Here is a 19,525-nt window from a genome sequence, read left to right as displayed (position 1 = left end):
ATCCCGGCACGGCATGCCAACCAAAAATGCTGAACTCGGTTCGCTCCCGAGTCTCTCTTTTTTTTTTAAAAAAAATAAATAAATCCAACCATGAGTTTTTTTTGTGTTTTCTGGAACAACAAAACTCCAAGGCCTACGGATTGTAACCTTGTCCAGTACCGGCCGGAGCTCCAGAACCCTCTGTCCTCTCTCCTCTCTCCCAAACCCGAGGCATGCATGGCTGTCCTGAAGCCACAGCAAAATACTACTAGTAAGGTTAATTTGGGAACACCATTTTATCAAAAAAATATTTTCTAAAAAAATATTAGTTTATTTTTTCTTGGAAAATAAGAATCTCTTAAGAAAATTGAATTCCCAAACTAGCCATAAAAGAAAAATCCCTTGCGAGTTGCGACTACTATTCGATGGGCGTATGCGTATTCACTGGCGGGCGGCGGGAGCCACATGTAGTGTAACGGGAATCAAGGCCAGTGGAAGTTTGGAACCGAGGCCTTTCACCCTTGGCATGGCTGCAGCCTGCAGGGGCCAGGAATTCACCGGCTCCACTCAAAAGGATGCCGCACAGCATAGGCATAGCGGGGGCAAGGGCATTGTGAGAATCTGGGCTGTGTGTGTGATACGCAGCAGTACACGAAGCCGAGCCGGCCTGGCGGCACGTACGGTCGCTTGCGGCGCGGAACAAAAGCCAGACACACCACCACCGCCTCTTCCACGCCCTCCCTTATTCGCTCCCACATCCACCACCATCTCTACCGCGCCGCACCCAGCTCCAGCTCTAGCAGCACCATCTCTACCGACGCACCCACCTCCTCCTCCTTGGTGAAGGCCGGCCGCGCCACTGCACGAGCACACACGAACGCACAGAGACGGGTGGCCGCCGTACCGACGCCCGCGCCTCCAGGTAGACTAGACTACTACTAGTACCTGGCAGGGGGCTGCTCCATTGCCGGCACATCATCAGGTGAGTCTGCGAGTCATCCTCCTAGCTCCTCGTCGCTTCGTTATTCCTTGGCCGCTGCTTGAGATTGTTCTTCCGATCCGATGCTTGCTACTAGCTACTGCTGCGCTGATCGCTAGCTCTCACGGCCGCCCTGCGCTGATCATTTCCTTGCGCTCCTCGATCGCTTCCTTCCCGTACACGCATGGTCGGGGGCGGCGCAGCCATCATATATACATGTGTGTCTGTTTGAATCATAGCTAGCGCGCCCTGCTTTCTTGCCGCGCGCGCGCGGGCGACTGCCCTGCCTGTTGCTTCTCGCTGCCGGAAATAATGCGGCGGCGACGATCGACCGACCGACCAGCGGACCAGGTGAATTGGATCCGTCAGCTGTGTGAGTGCAGCTCTCGTTAGAAAGATGAACTGAACAATCAGTACCGTTATTTCTCTGAAAGACGAGAACACACACACACACACACACGATTAAGAGAAAAAATAAAATAAAGGAAAAGACATGCATGCAGTCGGCTCCACTCTCCTGTTCACAGTTTCTGACGCAAGAGCTGGGAGAGCTGTGGTGTGGCCATCTTTCCGTTAAGTCCTGATTAACAGTACCAGTAGGCAGTTAGTATTAGCAAAAGACGCAACAAGCACACGGGCAACTGATCAATGCCTACTTTAAAAAAGTACTGCTAGTAGAGTAGACTAGACCATTACAGACTTCACGCAACGCACCCTACCAGATTAAAACGAAATTTGCTAGCTTAATTAATCTGCATGGTTGTTGCCGCCCGGCCGGAAGAAAGAGGGAGAGAAAACAACAGCTCCAACACGACTATACCATTCGTCAAAGGATATCAGTCTCTCCTTTACCTGCTTTATTCCGTTACTACAGTCTACAATCATCATCCAAATGCTTTGCCCGCTTTCATCTGCTCTTTCCGTCCAAAGCACCGTACTACGTGTGACAGTCACAAAAAAGGCCATGTGTGTGTGTGTGTGTGTACGTGTTTCCTCTCCTTGCAGTGGTCCACGGAGCTCTCGTGTTTCCGCCTCTTTTAACCGATTGTAATCCCAAATCCGAAGCCTATATATCTCTGCATATGCTTACCCTATACCCTGGATTCAGACCCTAGCTAGCTTTTTTCCCCGGTGCTTTGCGAAAAGAGTAAAGTAGATCAACCGTCTATAAACTATTTTGGGTGTGTTATTTAGGTCCATCCTCGAATAGTACATGAACCTAGATGATTCATTCGAAAATAGTTCATATCGGCACTTTACTCTTGCAAAAAATATGGAAGTCTCTAGGCTCTTGAGTAAACCTTTTGACGCCTTTTTAGTGTCTGGAATTGAAGTTTTGAACACGCAATGCGATGGCTGCTCAAGTATTAGGGCTTATTCGGTTATTTCAATTCCATGTGGATTGGTGTGTATTGGAATGAATTGGATGGATTTTGACTTGCTATGGATTTAAACCGACTCAATACCATCTAATCCACATGGATTAATGTTGAAACGAACAAGCCCTAAAATGATATTAGCTAGCGTTCACGGGGAAAAACGGCACCGTTTCTTGCGATCGAGCTATAACCGTCATCAGCCCAAGCGTGCAATGCATACAAATAGGAAGCGGGAACACATATGGCTAGTAGGATGTAGCAGCACGCATACACGGTGGCACACAGCGCCGAAACAGGCAGTTGTATACGTGTGTTGCCGACAAAGCAAGGCAAAGGAGAAAACTAGCAGGTCTTCAGGGGCGCGCGATGTTGGTGGATGCTTTGGCGTAAAGGAAAGGAACACGTCGTTTCCGACCGCCAGCGACGAGGATGAGCTAGGATGCAATGTGATGTGATGTCAGTCGAGCGAGACGTACGTAACGAGCTACGACGAGCTCGGACGCTTCGTCACTCACGCCCCTTGCGTGTGTGTTGTATTGTAGTAATTGTAACACATCTGCTCTGCTCTTTTTGTTTGTTGTACCCTTGTTTTAATCTTCGTTTACCTCTCTCTTTCTCTCTCTGTGTGTGTGCAGGAAAAAGAAGGGAGCTGTGCTAAAATTTCTTGGAGGGGAGGGGGTAGAGATGACGTTTGGTAGCGCCGACATGGAGGCCGGCGGCGGCGGCGAGCGCCGCCACGGACAACAGGAGGAACAGTCATCCGACGAGCGGCGCGCGCGGTTCGCGGAGGACTGGGGCTGCTGCGCCTGCGCCTGCGCGGGGCTATTCCTGGGGCCCAACCCGATGGTGGCGCGCTACATGTACGCGCTCATCTTCCTCGTCACCAACCTCCTCGCCTGGACGCTCCGCGACTACGGCGACTCCGCGCTCGCCGAGCTGCAGCGTGCGTATACCACCCATTCCTCCTAGTCCTCCACGCGCGTTGCCCGCATGCTATGCTACGTACCGACCCACAAGGTCTCGAGCCAGGTGGTCGACCGATGAACGATGATCTGACTGACCATGGCGTGTCCGTGCGTGCGCAGGGCTGAAGGTCTGCCAGGGCGCGCTCTACTGCCTGGGCGCGGAGGGCGTGCTGCGGGTCAGCCTCGGCTGCTTCGTCTTCTTCTTCGTCATGTTCCTGTCCACCGTGAAGGCCAGGAAGGTGCACGACTGCCGCAACTCGTGGCACTCCGAGTGGTGGCCGGCCAAGCTCGCCCTCTGGCTCGGCCTCACCGCCGTCACCTTCCTCGCGCCGTCGCCGCTCGTCCAGCTCTACGGTCAGTACTTACTCTCCTGGCCGGCACACACCTTCATATATATGCTTTTCCATCTATCTAGGTATATATACAGCCTTCTGATCTTGCTGCTGACGATCGATGTCTCTGCAGGGAAGGTGGCGCATTTCGGAGCAGGGTATGTTTCGTTCGTGTTCTTCAGCTCAGCATCCAGATTCCAGACTAGCTGCTAGGCATCAACTCGTTCCTCCATAGATATATTGTAGTAGAGGTTAGATGAACATGCATCATGCCATCCTAACGAACTTTGCCTCTCGGCCGGGATCGATCAACGAAACCGCAAGCAGGGCTTTCCTGGTGATCCAGCTGATCAGCGTCACCAGGTTCATCATGTGGCTCAACGACTGGTGCCGCGCAGAGATGACCCAGAAGAGATAGTAGGTTCACTGTCTCTGTCTGTCACCGCTCGATACCATCTTTCTTTCTTTCTTTCTTTCTTTCTTTCTTTCTTTCTTTCTTTCTTTCTTTCTTTCTTTCTTTCTTTCTTTCTTTCTTTCTTTCTTTCTTTCTTTCTTTCTTTCTTTCTTTCTTTCTGCTGCTGCTGCTAGCTCATGACCATTTGCAAAAAAACGCAGCCACTTGCAGATTCAGGCGGTGTCCATCGTCACGTACGTGGGGTCGCTCCTGGGGATCGTGCTCATGTACGTGTGGTACGCGCCCAGCCCGGCCTGCAGGCTCAACATCCTCTTCATCACCGTCACGCTGGCGCTCGTGCAGCTCATGACCTTCGTCTCCATGAGCTCCAAGGCAAGCGAGCTCAGACACACGCATAATAATACATGCTCTGTCTGGAGATGGCGTCCGTTCATTACTCACAGCTGGGGCTTGGAAATAAACATATATACAGGTGAAGGCAGGGTACGTGGCGCCGGGGCTGATGGGGATCTACGTCGTGTTCCTGTGCTGGTCGGCGATCAGAAGGTGAGATCGAGATCTATCGATGGCTTCTGAAATCCTGCCTCTGTCTGTGTGCTTTGCGTACAGTGACTGCATCTGAAACTAACCAGTAGTACGATTTCACAAAAAAAAAAACCCGGCAGCGAGCCGCACACGGAGGTTTGCAACAGGAAGGCAGAAGTCGCCACGAGCGCAGACTGGGTGAACATCGCGGTAAGTGAAGTAGCCAAGCAAAAAGCTCAGTTACAAACGCACGCTGCTGTGCACTAGTCTGACGACGAATCGGCATCTCCCTCCCTCCCTCCCTCCCTCTCTCTTTCTCTGGCAGAGCTTTGTGATCGCCGTCGTCGTCATCGTGGCGGCGACCTTCTCGACGGGGATCGACTCCAAGTGCCTCCAGGTGCGTGCTCCTCTCCTGCCATTTGGGCCCAAGACGACTGAACTATTACCCGAACAGAAATAAGTCTGAGCTCGATCTGAAATTAAACGTCTACGAACGAACGAACTCGCAGTTCAAGCAGGCGGAGGGGGAGTCGGAGGAGGAGGAGGAGGACGACATCCCCTACGGCCTCGGCTTCTTCCACCTGGTGTTCTCCATGGGCGCCATGTACTTCGCCATGATCTTCGTCGGCTGGAACGCGAACGCGAGCCACACCATGGAGAGGCAAGTGAGCTCGATCGATCACAAGGGGCCGGGCATGCATGCATGGTTGTGGTCTGAATACAATCCACTGAAAATGATCCATCCGCCGCCGCAGGTGGACGATCGACGTCGGGTGGGCGAGCACGTGGGTGCGCGTCGGCAACGAGTGGCTGGCGGCAATCGTGTACAGTAAGTGACCTCTGAACTGCTCCCCCAGCTTTCTTGTTCGGCGCGCGGCCATGCATGGCGGCGGTCCTGCGTACGTGGTCTGTGCTAGCTTACACTGACCGGCGGCGGACGAATGAATGAATGCTTTGCTCAGCTCGCACTTGTGGTATGTATGCGTGCAGTATGGATGATGATCGCGCCCGTCATCTGGAAGACGAGGCAGGTGGGATCGGCGGCGGAGACGTGAGCAGTTTTTCCGCTGATTCTGAGTTTCTGACAGCCGGAATCTATATATACATACAAACACAAGAGCAAATCAAAGGGACGGGAAACGGGAAGAGGTGGTGCGTGCTAACTCCTATGCATCGCATTCCTGGATGTTCATTGGTCAATGATGATGCTGCACTGCTGCAGCTCGGGTAGTTTTTGCTAAGCTGGAGGTGCAGCAGACAAGACAACAAGAAAGAGGAGGCAACTAAGGAGTAGTACTATACTGATGCCACTAGTCCATCGTGGAGCTCGGTTCAGGAAGCTCATCGATCTCGTTGTACTTGTACCGAACTATCTCAAAAAACATAGTGCCTGTTTGTCTGGATTGCTGCTCGGCCACAAGCACAGCTGTCTGGCCCGGGGCACCATCCAAACAATCCCATATAGAGCGTGTTTGGACGCAGTCATGCGCTTGGGTTTTGCTTTTGCCTGTCTGTGCCCGGCAGATTCATGGGCCTGTAAGCAAACACGTCCCAATTATCTGAACTCGGAATTATTTACGCCTCGGCAAGATTCATCAACTCAATTTTTTTGTGAACAATCTTATTGTGTTACTAGGTGAATGCCCGTGCGTTGCTACGGAGTAAACATATTATGATAAGATATATTGAAATTCAAAAATACTAATTGTTATGGTATGTTTTTGTTAACATCTTGTAAAAGTTAAAGAGTTTTTTGCATACGTTAAAAGTCTTACACATCGAACAAATCTATCATATCCATAAAATGCAATGTTCATCGATCACTCAAGTAATATGCTTTGGTAACTTGAAGCAATCAAAATAGGGCAATGATCAGCAACCGCCTTGTGCTAAGGAGAAAAATAACAAGCAGAAAGTTATAATACAAGATATCATGCATTGTATCCGAGTACAAACACGTGTCGATCCACCAAATAAGTTCGTTACAAGGGAGAACCAGTGAGAGGTATGATAACCGTAGAATTTGCATGCTTGTCAAGATCAGCTAGCACCTCCAGACCTTTATACAGTTTATCATAATCTAGTGACTTCGCTGTAACAAAATAAAAAAACACAAACTATCATTAAGCAATTCAAGCATGGCTTATCTACTAATTCCAAATCACAAACCAATAGAAACAAATGAAACACAGAGACCACACTGCACATACATTCTTCTATGCATTTCTCATATTCTTCCTTGTATTGCTTAGAGAGCATGTTCCACGAATTTCTTAGGTCTCCCAATTTTCCCAATTTTGCACGATCGAGGTTATTATCAATTCCACTTTGATTTGCCTTTTGGAATGACAAAATTGCAATCTCCGCAAAAATGGCAAATGAATCAACAATATTGCACATCAAATCAAAATTTGAAAATATCAAGGGTTTATTTTTTGGATCACAATATCTTGAAAATGGAGCTACAACAGGTTGGTCTACAAGTTGAGAGCTGCAGTTATTTCGGATTTCTGTGAAAATAGTCACTTAAATATGCAATTATTTTAGATTTTTGTGAAAATAGTCACTTGAATGTGCAGTTATTTTAGATATATGTGAAATTGAACAATATTTATTTCTAAGAAACTATACAATAGTTCATGACAGCATGGTCATGGTGAGGTTTTAGGTCCATCTTCACCTGGTGAATTGTCCATTGCATGCTCTCTAGTTTTTGAAGCTCGACCATGGTTAGCAAGCAAACTAATGGCAGCAACACCGGAAAGATTACCCATACAATTTCAAGGTATTGTCTTGCAATCACATCAAAACGTGAATCTACACCCTGGTACTCACGCAACCGTGAAACCTGATGCCAATAACAAGCGTCAGTGAACTTGGCTTCAAAATTGTGCCTACACAGTTGAATTGAGTTTTCCCTATTTTATTTTTTAGAACAAAAAATGTATGTGAAAAATCCTTTAACATTGATAGAGACAAATGTCTATATAAAATTATTGCTCATAAAAGCAATTAAACTGCATGGCAAATGCCTCAGTTATCGCTCTTTCATTGACATTGTTTTGTCACATATTACAAAGTTACAAACTAAGTGCATTCATCAAAATAGCATTACCGACCAAATGCGTCGAGATCACTGTTTGTTGTTTGTGATCAATAGATTTTTGCTGCTAGTGATACTACCCAAACACTCAGAGTAGGTGGATGCTACCAGGGAGACATAGATGGGAAGTGCTAACAGAAGATTTTGAAAGGAAATAACAAAGATATATATATATATTAGGATTGCCGACTTCAAGTGTTTACTTATCATTCGGGTCTGAATTTTAAAAAATCAAAAGAAATCTTGGCAAAGTAGGGAAAAGAAGGTACCTGGCGTTCAACACGAGTAGCATCCACATCAGGCAATGGAAAAAAACGACGATTGAGGAAGAGAGTGAGAAAAAAGTAGATTGAAGTAACCTTATTTTGATGAAGACTTGAAAGTAACCGTGTTTTGATGAACACAACAAAATTGTTGAATATGTTCTAGTTATCATACTGATGAAAAAAAATCTCCCCAAGATTTTGTGATATCCATTAGATTAGAATTAAAGAGTAGAATTGATTGAGATGTTCTAGCTACCCATGAGCAGATCTGTAGCATTATTCATTCTTGACATGTTCTATAGCGGCCCAAAAAATACCCCACAAATTCACAATTTTAACTGATAAGCGAGATTATTCTATGCCATCAACCAACAAAAAGTGTTGTGGTGCCTTTGAAAAGAGTTAATGCATAGTTAACTTTATTATTTCACAAAGGCGCATACTCATTGCATTTTCTTTTGCAAATCACATAAACAGATTAAACAAATTCCACCATGATAGTCAGACCACATAATACAAAGAGATTGTTCCTCATCTAAGTAATGATCAGAGGAATACATAATTAGTTTGTTCGCATCAACGAATGCAGGTTGCAGTAAAGAACAAAGTAGCATGGTTCAGAAGAACACAACTTAGTTGGGGATGGCTGACAAGCTGAGTCATAACCTCTATGGGGCGTAAGCAATTTTTCATGCTCACAACCGCTACTCAGGGTATGATACACCAGTAAAGCAGTCATGGTTAAAAGTTATTGGCTCACAAATATCAACACATAAACAGGAGCAGCAAACAAGCACTTATTTCTTCTTCATCTGCGCCTTCTCAGCATAGCGTTTCTTGACAAACCTCTTGCCCTTAGTACCAATCAACTACAACAGCACAAGACACGTGATCATCAACAATGGGCGCACATGAACAGCAAAACCAAAAGTGCGTAAACTTATCAGATCAGAACTACACATTGTGAGTGTCCTTCGAGGCCTATGCACCTCGCGCGCCTCGTGCTTGCGCACCTCGTGGTCCAAGTGCTTACCATGGCGCTTCTGGTGCAGCTCGATGTGGTCTCCCTGTGGCTGCAGGGACACTCGTGCACGGGAGGAAATCAACATGGAACTTGTAAAAATAAATAAAATCACGAAAAATAAACAAATTCAACCACGATACTCAAAAAACAATATTCAATGGCTTACTTGTTGAGCGAGCTCCCTCGTTGGCGATAGCACGAGGCACCGTGGTACGACCTACTTCCCTGCTTTTCCCCTACCTTCTTCCTGGTGGGAATGAGAAAGAAGCTGCTCGATCAGAAATCCAAACCGGATTGCATATGTAGATGAATGAAAATGTATCAGAGTAGCTAGGTATCACTGATACACGCACGTACCGAGGAAGTCGATGGAGTTCTTGCCATTGCTGAAGCAGCCGATGGCCTTGTGCCCTAGGTAGTCGATGTTGTTTCGTAGGAAGTTGGCCTTGAGCAGTGTCACCAGGTTATTGTTGTTCTCGACAGGCGCCAGGGAGTCTCCGAGCACGTAGATCATGGGTAATGTGGTACCACCTTGTGATGCATTCCCTGAAAAGGCAACTATATGCTGAATCTACCAATTTGAGACCGAGTATTCAAAATTTCAAAGGGTAAAAAATCGTTGATCGCATAAATCATACTTTCTGTAATGTATATTTGATTAAAATCACACAATACTAATTGTATGTATGATTTTGGGTTGATTACTTGAATAGCCTATCATTTTGTGTCATCTTTTTAAATATATGTACATAATATATACTATATATGCATAACTTTTTGGCAAACGTATCTATGCGTTCAGCTAAGTCTACCCTGTCATGGGTTGCTGTTTGACACAAAGCAAGAATGTTAGATTATAGACGTGTTTTGATTGGTTATGGTTCTAGTTTGTTTGAATGACTGACAGACATTGTGTAATGGCTAGTCTCATTTCATATTTTTCAATAGAAAATCTACACTAATCTAACAGAACCTTAATCTGGAGGTTGGGAATGGACTATGCATTAAAAGATAGTGTTGTAACTTCTTTGTAACCATACCTACCACATCGTAATCAAATTGGCAATGCATACCTAATAACATAAACATTAGTTGACCAGTGATCAAAATAATAACCTATTTCCCTTTTCTGAGTTAACTACTACCTGCTTTTCTTCCCTAAGTTTTTGAGTCAGCCACAACAAACTCTCCTACCTATGATTCAACGGTTGTTGTTTGGGAAAAATCCATATAAAAAAGGTACCACGGATGCAAGGAAAACAAAATAATAGAAAACTGATCAGCACTGGTGTTATGTTTCAGAAAAGGTATCGATTTGCTATCATGTAATTTTTGCATTAAAAATAAACAAGAAAAGGCAAGAACTTACTATGGATGAAATCTATGGCTTGAGAAATATCCTAGAGTGAAGGTTCAAAGAGGTAATCTGTTGCTGGAATTACCAGGTGCTCAATCTCATTAGCCTAGGATGACAGAGTGTCACTATCCCAGGTCTTTTGTAACCATTTCCTCCATATTTAAATCCAAAGAAATTGTCCGAGGCCTAAAGCAACAAAAAAACACATCTTCCAAGTGCAAGGAATGTTTCATTCAAAAAAATAGATGTTCAAATCAACCCCAAATCACGTCATGAATGACAAGAATATGCACGACAGATACAGGAATCGAAGAGGAATTTTATTGAATGCACCTGGTTGATAGGTCGTCGTCGATGATAGAACAACTGATCTTGTAGAGCTCAAAGAGGGCCTCGGCCTCAACTAAATTTTAGTGGCTGAATCCAAACACCCCTGAGCTGTTTTAGCTTTTCAGCAAGCAAAGTGTTAATTAACATATGTAGCAGACTAAGTAAGAGTACCCATGGTCACAATAAAAGCAGAACTCTCTCAGATTGCTCAACAGAAATAAGTTCAATGTGGTTAAGGGTGACAATACATGATGATCTCACACTGACAGGATTGGCTAATGAACATTCAGCCGCCACTATGTGCAGATGCACACATGGAATGGAACAAAAGGGATGATATCAATTGGACGGTCAGTGTAAGTGAGCAGAGGCTGAGGCGCTTACATTGGTAGGAACCAGCACGGAGAGGCAGTAATGGTAGACGATGAGCCTGCACCCCATGGAGCGAGCATTGCAGGACCCTGTCCAGTTGCTGCTACAAGTACAAGCTGATTTGCAACTGACAAAAGCAAGATTCACAAATAGTGAACTGAGTCACAAGCAGAATAAGAACCAGATCCCAACAAAGAAATATGTATAGTGGCATGCAAACATAAAGGCACTCACTACCTAGAGAAGTCAGTGATATTAGATATCTTTTGTCAGAAATATTGGATATGATGGGTAAATATAATTAATGAAGTGGAGTTGTCATCTGTCAATTTCTTGCCTCTCCTCATATGTTTATTAGATAACTCGATAAATATAGAAGGCTCATTCCTACCACAAAAATGGTATTCGTTTACCAGCACTTGTAAGTCAAGATTAAATGTGCATTTGCATTGCTTTGTTGTTGCCACTTAACAAGTGTTGCCGTGCACACTCTGTTGTATGAGTTTAGTGATGTCAAAATTCTTAGGGTGCCCTATTCTAATTCTATATCATAGTTTCATTAAGAAGGTAGAACCCTGAAGCACTAACAAAACATGAAAAATTCATGTATGAGATTTGAATTAGCATGAGAAGTGCCTAACTCATTTGAACACAAGTGTTGCAGTCATGATAACTTGTTCATCATAACCTAGGACTAAACAGGAAAGAATCACAACAATGATGATATAAAAAATTATACAGTCTGGACAATCTGCAACAAAAATAGGAGTAAACAAAAATTGTGTGGCATTACTTACCTAAGCGTGAACACAAATTATAATATAAAAGAAATTATGCAGAAGAAAGGCTGGGAGGATGGGATCGCGGCGAGCGTCGCGGTCAGGAGGAAGAACGACATCAGGGCATGGCGTGGGACGCGAGGGAGAGGAAATCGCTCGGGTGGTGGGAGACGGAGGATGTTCCGCTAGTTCAAGGGCGAGGATCGCAGGGATATAGATAGACTGTGTGGATTTATAGAAGGCAGAACCAAGGGAGGGAGGCTACCCTTTTACAACCTTAATATAGTAGTATATATATAAATTGGACCAAGAAATTAGTGCACAAGAAAATCAAAATGACAACGCAAATACTAAAATTTCAAACAAAAATCTTGGAATAGTAATTACTCCCTCTTCTATACAAGTTATGGAGTCAATCACTTTAGCTTTATCCTAAGTCTAACTTCTCTAGCTCTGACCAAGTTCACAGAAAATAAACCGATATATACGGCATCAAATTAGTTTCATTAAATTATCCATAAAGTATGTCTTGAATGCCCGTGCATATATTTCAACTCTTTTTAGCGAAAGATACAGCAGGGGAGACCCCCACACACATATATTGTAAAAGAATTTTATTAATATAAAAGAAGAGAAGCCTGTGCAAAGAGGTCTCAAACTATACCAAAAAAACAACCAGAAAGAGAGGAATAGAAAGACTGAGGGAGGCAAAAGGGAAAGCTAAGATAGAGAGTCTAAACAGAGCAAGGCAAGCCGATTACCATCACTGAATCTAAGGGCTTGAAGCTTAGCTTCCTCGTGGAACAACCTCTTCCAAGAACAGAAAGAAGGGCAACCTCCATAAAAATGAGGTCATATTTCAACTTGTAGATGTTAATATATTTTTCTAAAACTTTTATTGAAGTTAGAGAAGTTTAACCTAGAACAAAGCTAAAGCGAACTATAATTTGTAAACAAAGGGAGTATTATATTCAGATGAGCATGCATTTAATCCTCTTAAAATAAAATAAAAATGCAATTCAGTTGCATGAGATATGTAAGGAACAAAGACTCAGCTTTTATGCTCAAAGGTATAGTATTCTCGTTAGTTCCAAATGTCACATGTAGCTTCTCAAATCCCAATATCAAACGGAATGCACAAGCAATCTATCCAGTCTAACAACTCAAAAGTACATACCCTAATACTACAGGCCCCAAATGAACACATGAGGCAATGAGGAACTATGAAATGTGTTACACCATAAGTGAACCAATTGTGAAATACGTGCCTCACCATATTTGACCCAAAATTAATTTGACTGATCAGTCACTCAGGTAACTTTCATCATCTATTTGACTTGAATATGTATACTATTCAAGAACACCTAAAGCAAATATTGTAACTGAGTAAATTACATACCTGTCCAAAGGCACCTTTGACAAGATGTAGAGGCTTTTTATCATTGTTTTGGTCTTTTCCACCACAACTTCCTCTGCCTGTACATGGCATTCAACAGATAAGTATGCTGGTGTCACACATATAAGAATAATTGATGGACAACATTAAAAACGAAAACATATTGTGATACAACATGCGAGATTGAAAAGGATTGCGCCGCCCCTCGTAAAAAACAATAACAATCCGTAAAAGACCAAAACCATCAGAACCAACCATTTCCACCGTCCATAACAACAACTACAATCTTCAGAAGTATCATGACCAGGGAAAGCCTGAGATCAGTATCGCAATATGTGTTAGAATTATATATACTATATCCACAGTGCTAAAGTTCACATGTTTCGTAACACTACAGCATGCCAGCAAGCTGCCAGCTCAACATGCAATAAGAAAGACCAGCATGCCACATGTGCCCATAGAGTGTCATGCAATAAAAAACAAAAACTCAATTCAGTGACAAAAGCGCACGTCAATTTCACATAAAGTGAGGGGAAGGTTAAACTAAGAATGAACTTTGGCCATACTAAAAACCAATGTTATCGAATCGTCTAATCATTCCTAGTCACTGATGACATCAGTCAGTCCAAGACTAATCATGACTAATCATAGTTCATAGCTGATCGCCATGGTAGCGATCAGCCCAGCTAATCGTGAGTAAAAACCAATGTTATCAAATCATCTAAATCGATTCTAGTGACCATGAGACCGACCAACCTAACTAATCATAGTGCATAGTTGATTGCCATGGCAGCAATCAACCTGCAAATCGTGATTAGTCATACGACTTGATAACATTGCTAAAAACAGATTCTTGGACTATCCCTACAAAAGTGTGTTAGCAGAGGCCCAAGTTAACAGAAAATGATTTAAAGTCATCCTAATTTGGGTGCTCTAATCTTGTACTCCAGCTCACATGAACCATCCCTCTGAAAGCACATGATATGCATGACTAATTCCACCAGTAGCAATAAACAACTATCACTTGTGAATAAAACCGAAAAATCTCTTGTTTGTGTACCTTGTCGGCAAGCATCTGATGCAGCACCCTCACAACCTACGCGCCAGCAGAGTGCCCCACAAAATGCACTGGGTTGTGCTCGTAACAAATAGGATAGTGCCCTGCACCAAATTAGAACAGCCATGTAAGAACTAATGGATAAATAAATTTCTGAAAGGCCATGGTCATGTATTGTGTTCTTTGGAATTTCCTACCTGTGTGATATATTCTCCCAAACCTGTTGTGGCCGCAAGTCTTGTTGTGATCCTCGCCATAGTCCACCTGCCCACCCTTGAGGTAGTAGAAGAGTTCACGCGCCCTCCATCGCCAGGAACAATAAACTCTCAGCGATCTATATTCAGAGGAACATAATATTTCTTGTTCACAGACACGGAGAAGATACCAAATCATAATAAAAAACATAATAATCTACTATTAAGGCGATTGAAAAAGCTAAAGCAGCGGGCAACTACCAAACGAGAATATTTGGCAGGTTTTTTTATTACGATGAATTGATTGATAATGATCAAAGAAGTATCTCTACTAGTAGTAATAGATTTTTTCGAACCACCCACCTATCATGGATGCTGGTGAGCGACCCCAAATCTGGCACGAGCACGCGATCGTCCTTCTTCTCGGCGCCTCGACCTGAAGGCCTCCGCACCTCCGTGAGAGGAGCTCGGCTGCTCAGCGCCCGCGGAGAGGAGCTCGTCCAGTCGTCCTACCGAGCAGGCGGGCGGCCTGGGCGGAGCTCGGGTAGGCGGTGCCTCAGCCTGGTCGCGGGCAGGTCCGATCGAAGCTCACGGCTACCCGGCGCCGGCGGTCCGGGGCGACAGAGCTCGGAGGCACGGTCGCGCCTCGCGCGGAGGCTCGGCGTGGAGGCCTGGCGTGGCGTCGGCGGCTCGATGGACGACGGTTGCGGCTCACGCAGATGAGGGGAGTGGGATGCAGTTGATGCGAAGGGAGTAGTGAGAGCTAGCTAGGGTTGCGGAAATGACAGGAGTGTGTGCGAAATCTCACCTCGAGCTTCTGCTGCTCGATCTGGGTGGTGAGCTCCTCCGCGGTCTACGCCGTCATTGTCTCGGTGTCGTGGGAGGGGATACGAGGGCAGAGCGACGGCGACGGACTCGAGCGGAAGGGGAGGGGAATAGGGGCTCTTTGCTCGCGCGGCCCTTCCTCTTCCTCGCCTCATCCGAAGGGTCCGCGTCCTCGTCCGCCAACCCATAGTCATCCAGCCCGTCATCGCTGGGCATGCCTCCACCACCGCCCTTCTTGAGAAGGTGCTTTCGGGGCTTGGAGGAGGACCCTGCCCCGTCGTCGCCGTGGACGGGGGTCGGAGAGCGGTCGCGGGTCCAATCGCCGCCGCCGTCGAGGTCGTCATCGAGGTCTTCATACGGCTGATGCTCAGGGGAGGGTTCCCGTTCGTTGAGGTTCATGATCGGCTCGCCTTCGTCATCGTAGCTGGGAGAGTAGATCGAGGAGGGGAATCAAAGTGAGGCGTCGAAACCCTAGGAGAGGCAGAGAGAGATAGGGGGCACGGAGCGGAGAGATACTTACTTGTCCCCCATGCTGACGACGGTGAGACGGGAAGCGAAACCCTACGCGAGGCGAGGAGAGAGACGAGCTAGAGCTGGAGCGGGAGGGAGGTGAGGAAGAAGAGTCGTTGGTGGACCGTGGCAGCCGGCGACGCTGCGACGGGGAGGAAAAGGATTGGGGGCGACGGAAGGCAGGGTGGGAGAGGCCGCGTGGGGTTGGTGGGCAGGATCGGACGGCTGAGATCACAGAATGGTAGAACGGACGGCTGAGATCACAGAACGGCAGGCTACCCTTGCAGCCTTAATAAGTAGTAGAGATAGAGATATGGGCAACCTGTTGATTTTTCTTACCTTATAATCATAACCTGAGGTAACAAGCTCTTCTTCTACTGCAGCAAAGCATTTTATTTGAGTGTTGTTTTTGCGCATCAGTCTCCCACCAAATCCAACACCCAATATCCACCTCATGATGACACCATCATAGCTAGTAGATAGTATAGTTCTTGGGCTACTTTGAGGAAAGAAGACCAAAGAACTAACCGTCTTCAAATGTAACTGGTTCTTGGTCTGGGTTGCTTGCAGAGAACACATTAAATGTCCCACCAAGAGAGACTGTCACGAGATGATCATTCTGCCAGAGACAACCAACAAGCATATCATCCACACCTCCTATACCAGGGCAAACCAAAGTTCGATTCAATTTCCCACTTGCATCTTCAAAGATATCCCATACTTTCGCAGATTTATCAGCAGAAACTGTTAGAACCTGAATGCACCGGTAAAATAAGAGAAAACCATTAGAAGTGGATAAACACTTGAAATTATACGATATTGATTAGATAGTCATACATAGGTCATGAGCACCAAACATCCATTGAAAGAAACTAAAATGCATGAGTGCAATGCTACAAAAAAAGTAACACATTTGAAGGAAAAAGATAAGATGTTCATAAAAAAATGATATCACGCATATCCTAGATACAGGCTAGATCATTATGGGATCTAGGTTGAAAAACAAATACTTTGTTTACTGTCTAGTAGCCTTATAAGTGGATCATGTTATCTGTTCAACAATGTTAGGTTTTATCAAGCATATTTTCTAAATCTGCGCGTTGTTCCTCAATCATGCCTAACAAATAATTCCACATCAAATCTGAGAAAATATAGGTACACTATAAACACGACATTTCGAACTGTGAATGAGAACTAAAAACAGAGAATACTTAATATCGGATTACCTGTTTACTGTCAGGATTCCAGCTAACAGCATATATGCTCCCTGTGTGTCCGCCTTCAGTGGAAAGCTCTCCTATTTTTTCTCCAGTTTTACCATCATATATCAAACCCTTCTTATCAGAACTCACAGTGATAAACTTACTACCATCAGGAGCATACCGGATACAGTTAACAAAATTCGAGTGATCCCTGAAATGCAAAGTGAATTGAAAAATGTGAAATACGCATCCTAGGTGCCAGAAGTAAAATGCTGCTACAGTATGATGCATAGATACATAATAAATAACAATTTAAAGAAGTGTTTGTGAAATGTTCAAATCATGTAAACCAGTAGGAACATTCTACTTTAAATGCATGGAGCAGGTGCAGGACAAAGCATCTACGTACTCCAGTAACTACAATGTGTTAGCTTCAGTTTGTCATACTGGACATAGAATTAGTATACAGGAACAAGCTTACATCTATTGAAAAACCTTAATTATGCAAAAAACAACTACAATTTCTGCATAGGTCAAGAAGTAAACTAAAAAAAGGAAATGGCACCACTATAGGTGTTGAAACAGATCCTGCAGTAACCAAAATTTAAGTCCGGCTACAATTGTTTTTTTCTGTCAAGCGTTAAACTATATGCATGTAAAGCTCAATAAACATCAGTGTTACGGAAAATTAGAGAAAAATAAAAAGAAAAGGTAAACTGTATTAGAATAGGTCAGAGTGTAACTGCATAAGCAAATGCAAGACTGGATGATAGATGACACCCGTGTTAACATGACTACATCACTGATACAGTGGTAAATAAAGGGTTTAATTCACACACTTGTAATAAATGTAGTATAGTAATCCACATCAGATGTGTATATCTAGCCCATTGGCAAAAGGTAAGCAAGGTCGTAACAAAACAATTATGGCAAAGAGCTAGCTATACACTGTTAGGTAGGTCTGAAAACCAGCAATGACTACCGACCTTATGGAATGCTTGAATTTGAATGGTGGTCCTTCATAAAAGTTAGCCAGAAAATCTTCACCGCATGTCACAATGCGAAATGGACGTGTTGGCTTGAAGTCACAGCTCAGAACCCTCTTTGAGTGCCCATCAAACTCACCAACTGTGCTGTCAGAGTCCCATCTACATAATGCAAAGAGCTTAAATAAGTATATAAAGAAATGAACACACAAACAAAAAGTCATTATAGCCCACGCCTGTTCCTATGAGGGAAGATTTTCCTTCAATTATGTATTACTTATTATTATATGAACTAAATGTCAACCAAATAATCATCATTCAAACAAACAACAGTACATGTATAGTCTAAGTGCCTAAGCTAATGCCAATTGATGGTGATGCTTAATCCAAAATAAGATAAAGAGCATGTGAAAGTTTTAAGGAATAAGGACTGGTCTGTTTGGTTTGCCCCCAGGCAAACTACCTGGACCAGGCAGCTCTCCCATGCCTTTGAATTTCCAGCACTGGGGCTCAGACCTCAGATGCATGCCTGGGCCCTGGAGCAGGCTGGTCATTGAGGGCACCAACCAAAATCGTCCCGATTTCAACAAATACTTCATCCATTGCACACAAGCCTCAACAATCCACGTCTGATGGGGACAAGGGCTATCCCGTTATCCCCATTGCAAATCACTTCATAGAATACATCCCTCGAACGGCCTCGTATGGCCAGATCATCAGATAACGGCCAATGCCAGTCCGAACCATCGAATCATAGCACTTTCTGTGCTCTTTCCCGAATCCCGATCACGGCCATCCCACAAAAAGGCAGCACCATTGGCTTTCCCCTAACATCCGAATTCTTCAAATGAGATCAAGGTAGAAGTGGAACAGAGTCTGCTCCTCGAACCACGCCTTGAGCTCACACAGCTGTGACATGACTCCACCTTTTCGTCCGTACACCGCCGCCGCGAGCACGCAGTCAATCCCCTCGTCGGCAACGGATGACACGTAGCGCCGGAGCACGCGGCGGACGCCGACGGTGTCCATAGCCTTCACCTCCGGGCGCTCCGTCCGCCACACGGCGCCCTCGGGGCCGACGACTCGAACGCCGGAGACGCGGAATCCGAGCAGAACGCTCGTGGTCCCGCGGTCCTTGGCGAGGCACTTGGCGATGTAGGGCTCCGGCGAACTCGGTGGCCACGTGATGGCACCGATCTTGATGTCTGTGACGCAGGGCGCCTCAAACCCCGCGAGGAGGTCGTCGAGGACGAGGTGCGGATGCGGCTCCCCGGGCTGCGCCTCGGTGGGGAGGAGTCGCGTGCCGTGGAACCGGGGGAAGAAGGTGTCTCGGATGCAGGCTGGGACGGCGGCGTGGGCGGAGAACGCCTCATAGAAGGCGACCTCGTGCTCCCCACGGTCGCCGGCCTGGAGCGGCTTGTAGAAGAGGCCGGAGCCGTCGATGAGCGGGCCCAGCTTGCTGGCGGAGGCGCGGTGGCCGGCGACTTGGTGCTCCAGCGGGTGGAGGTCGGACATGGTATGGGGAGCAAGGGGTGACGGGTGGCGATGGT

The 19,525-nt window shown here is 45.4% G+C and overlaps 3 protein-coding genes and 1 long non-coding RNA gene across 6 annotated transcripts; 1 reads left to right on the top strand and 3 right to left on the bottom strand.

Annotated features, from left to right (window-relative positions):
- Positions 1–602: 602 nt before the first annotated feature.
- LOC100279792 (uncharacterized) lies at positions 603–6,186 on the top strand. 2 transcript variants are annotated; one of them, NM_001152750.1, is made up of 12 exons: positions 721–961; positions 2,973–3,280; positions 3,423–3,656; positions 3,768–3,792; positions 3,962–4,051; positions 4,250–4,421; positions 4,522–4,595; positions 4,715–4,784; positions 4,900–4,971; positions 5,084–5,235; positions 5,330–5,403; positions 5,565–6,186. In NM_001152750.1, exons 2-12 carry the CDS (start codon positions 3,022–3,024, stop codon positions 5,627–5,629), a joined length of 1,287 nt encoding a protein of 428 aa, NP_001146222.1. In that variant the 5' UTR covers positions 721–961; positions 2,973–3,021; the 3' UTR covers positions 5,630–6,186. The 2 variants fall into 2 exon arrangements, with proteins under 2 accessions (XP_035817317.1, NP_001146222.1); XM_035961424.1 differs by lacking the exon at positions 5,565–6,186 and having other exon boundaries at positions 603–961; positions 5,330–5,411.
- Positions 6,187–8,345: 2,159 nt separating this feature from the next.
- Positions 8,346–12,010, bottom strand: LOC103634885 (uncharacterized). 2 transcript variants are annotated; one of them, XR_002264290.2, is made up of 6 exons: positions 11,039–12,010; positions 10,337–10,771; positions 9,325–9,513; positions 9,134–9,214; positions 8,904–9,016; positions 8,346–8,812 (listed from the first exon to the last, which is right to left on the bottom strand). It is a non-coding gene; the product is annotated as an uncharacterized lncRNA (long non-coding RNA). The 2 variants fall into 2 exon arrangements; XR_004851895.1 differs by having other exon boundaries at positions 8,346–9,016.
- Positions 12,011–16,178: 4,168 nt separating this feature from the next.
- LOC103634884 (actin-interacting protein 1-2) lies at positions 16,179–18,214 on the bottom strand. The gene is made up of 3 exons (XM_020542542.3): positions 17,976–18,214; positions 17,014–17,200; positions 16,179–16,541 (listed from the first exon to the last, which is right to left on the bottom strand). The coding sequence occupies exons 1-3, from the start codon at positions 18,197–18,199 to the stop codon at positions 16,311–16,313; spliced, it is 642 nt and encodes a 213-aa protein (XP_020398131.1). The 5' UTR covers positions 18,200–18,214; the 3' UTR covers positions 16,179–16,310.
- Positions 18,215–18,818: 604 nt separating this feature from the next.
- LOC103636799 (inositol polyphosphate multikinase IPK2) lies at positions 18,819–19,490 on the bottom strand. Its single transcript, XM_008659121.1, has one exon. It carries the CDS (start codon positions 19,488–19,490, stop codon positions 18,819–18,821), a length of 672 nt encoding a protein of 223 aa, XP_008657343.1.
- Between the last annotated feature and the right edge of the window lie 35 nt (positions 19,491–19,525).

The sequence above is a fragment of the Zea mays genome, chromosome 8 (assembly GCF_902167145.1).
Source record: "Zea mays cultivar B73 chromosome 8, Zm-B73-REFERENCE-NAM-5.0, whole genome shotgun sequence".
Taxonomy (NCBI): domain Eukaryota; kingdom Viridiplantae; phylum Streptophyta; class Magnoliopsida; order Poales; family Poaceae; genus Zea; species Zea mays.
This window is presented reverse-complemented; position numbering and strand designations above follow the sequence as displayed.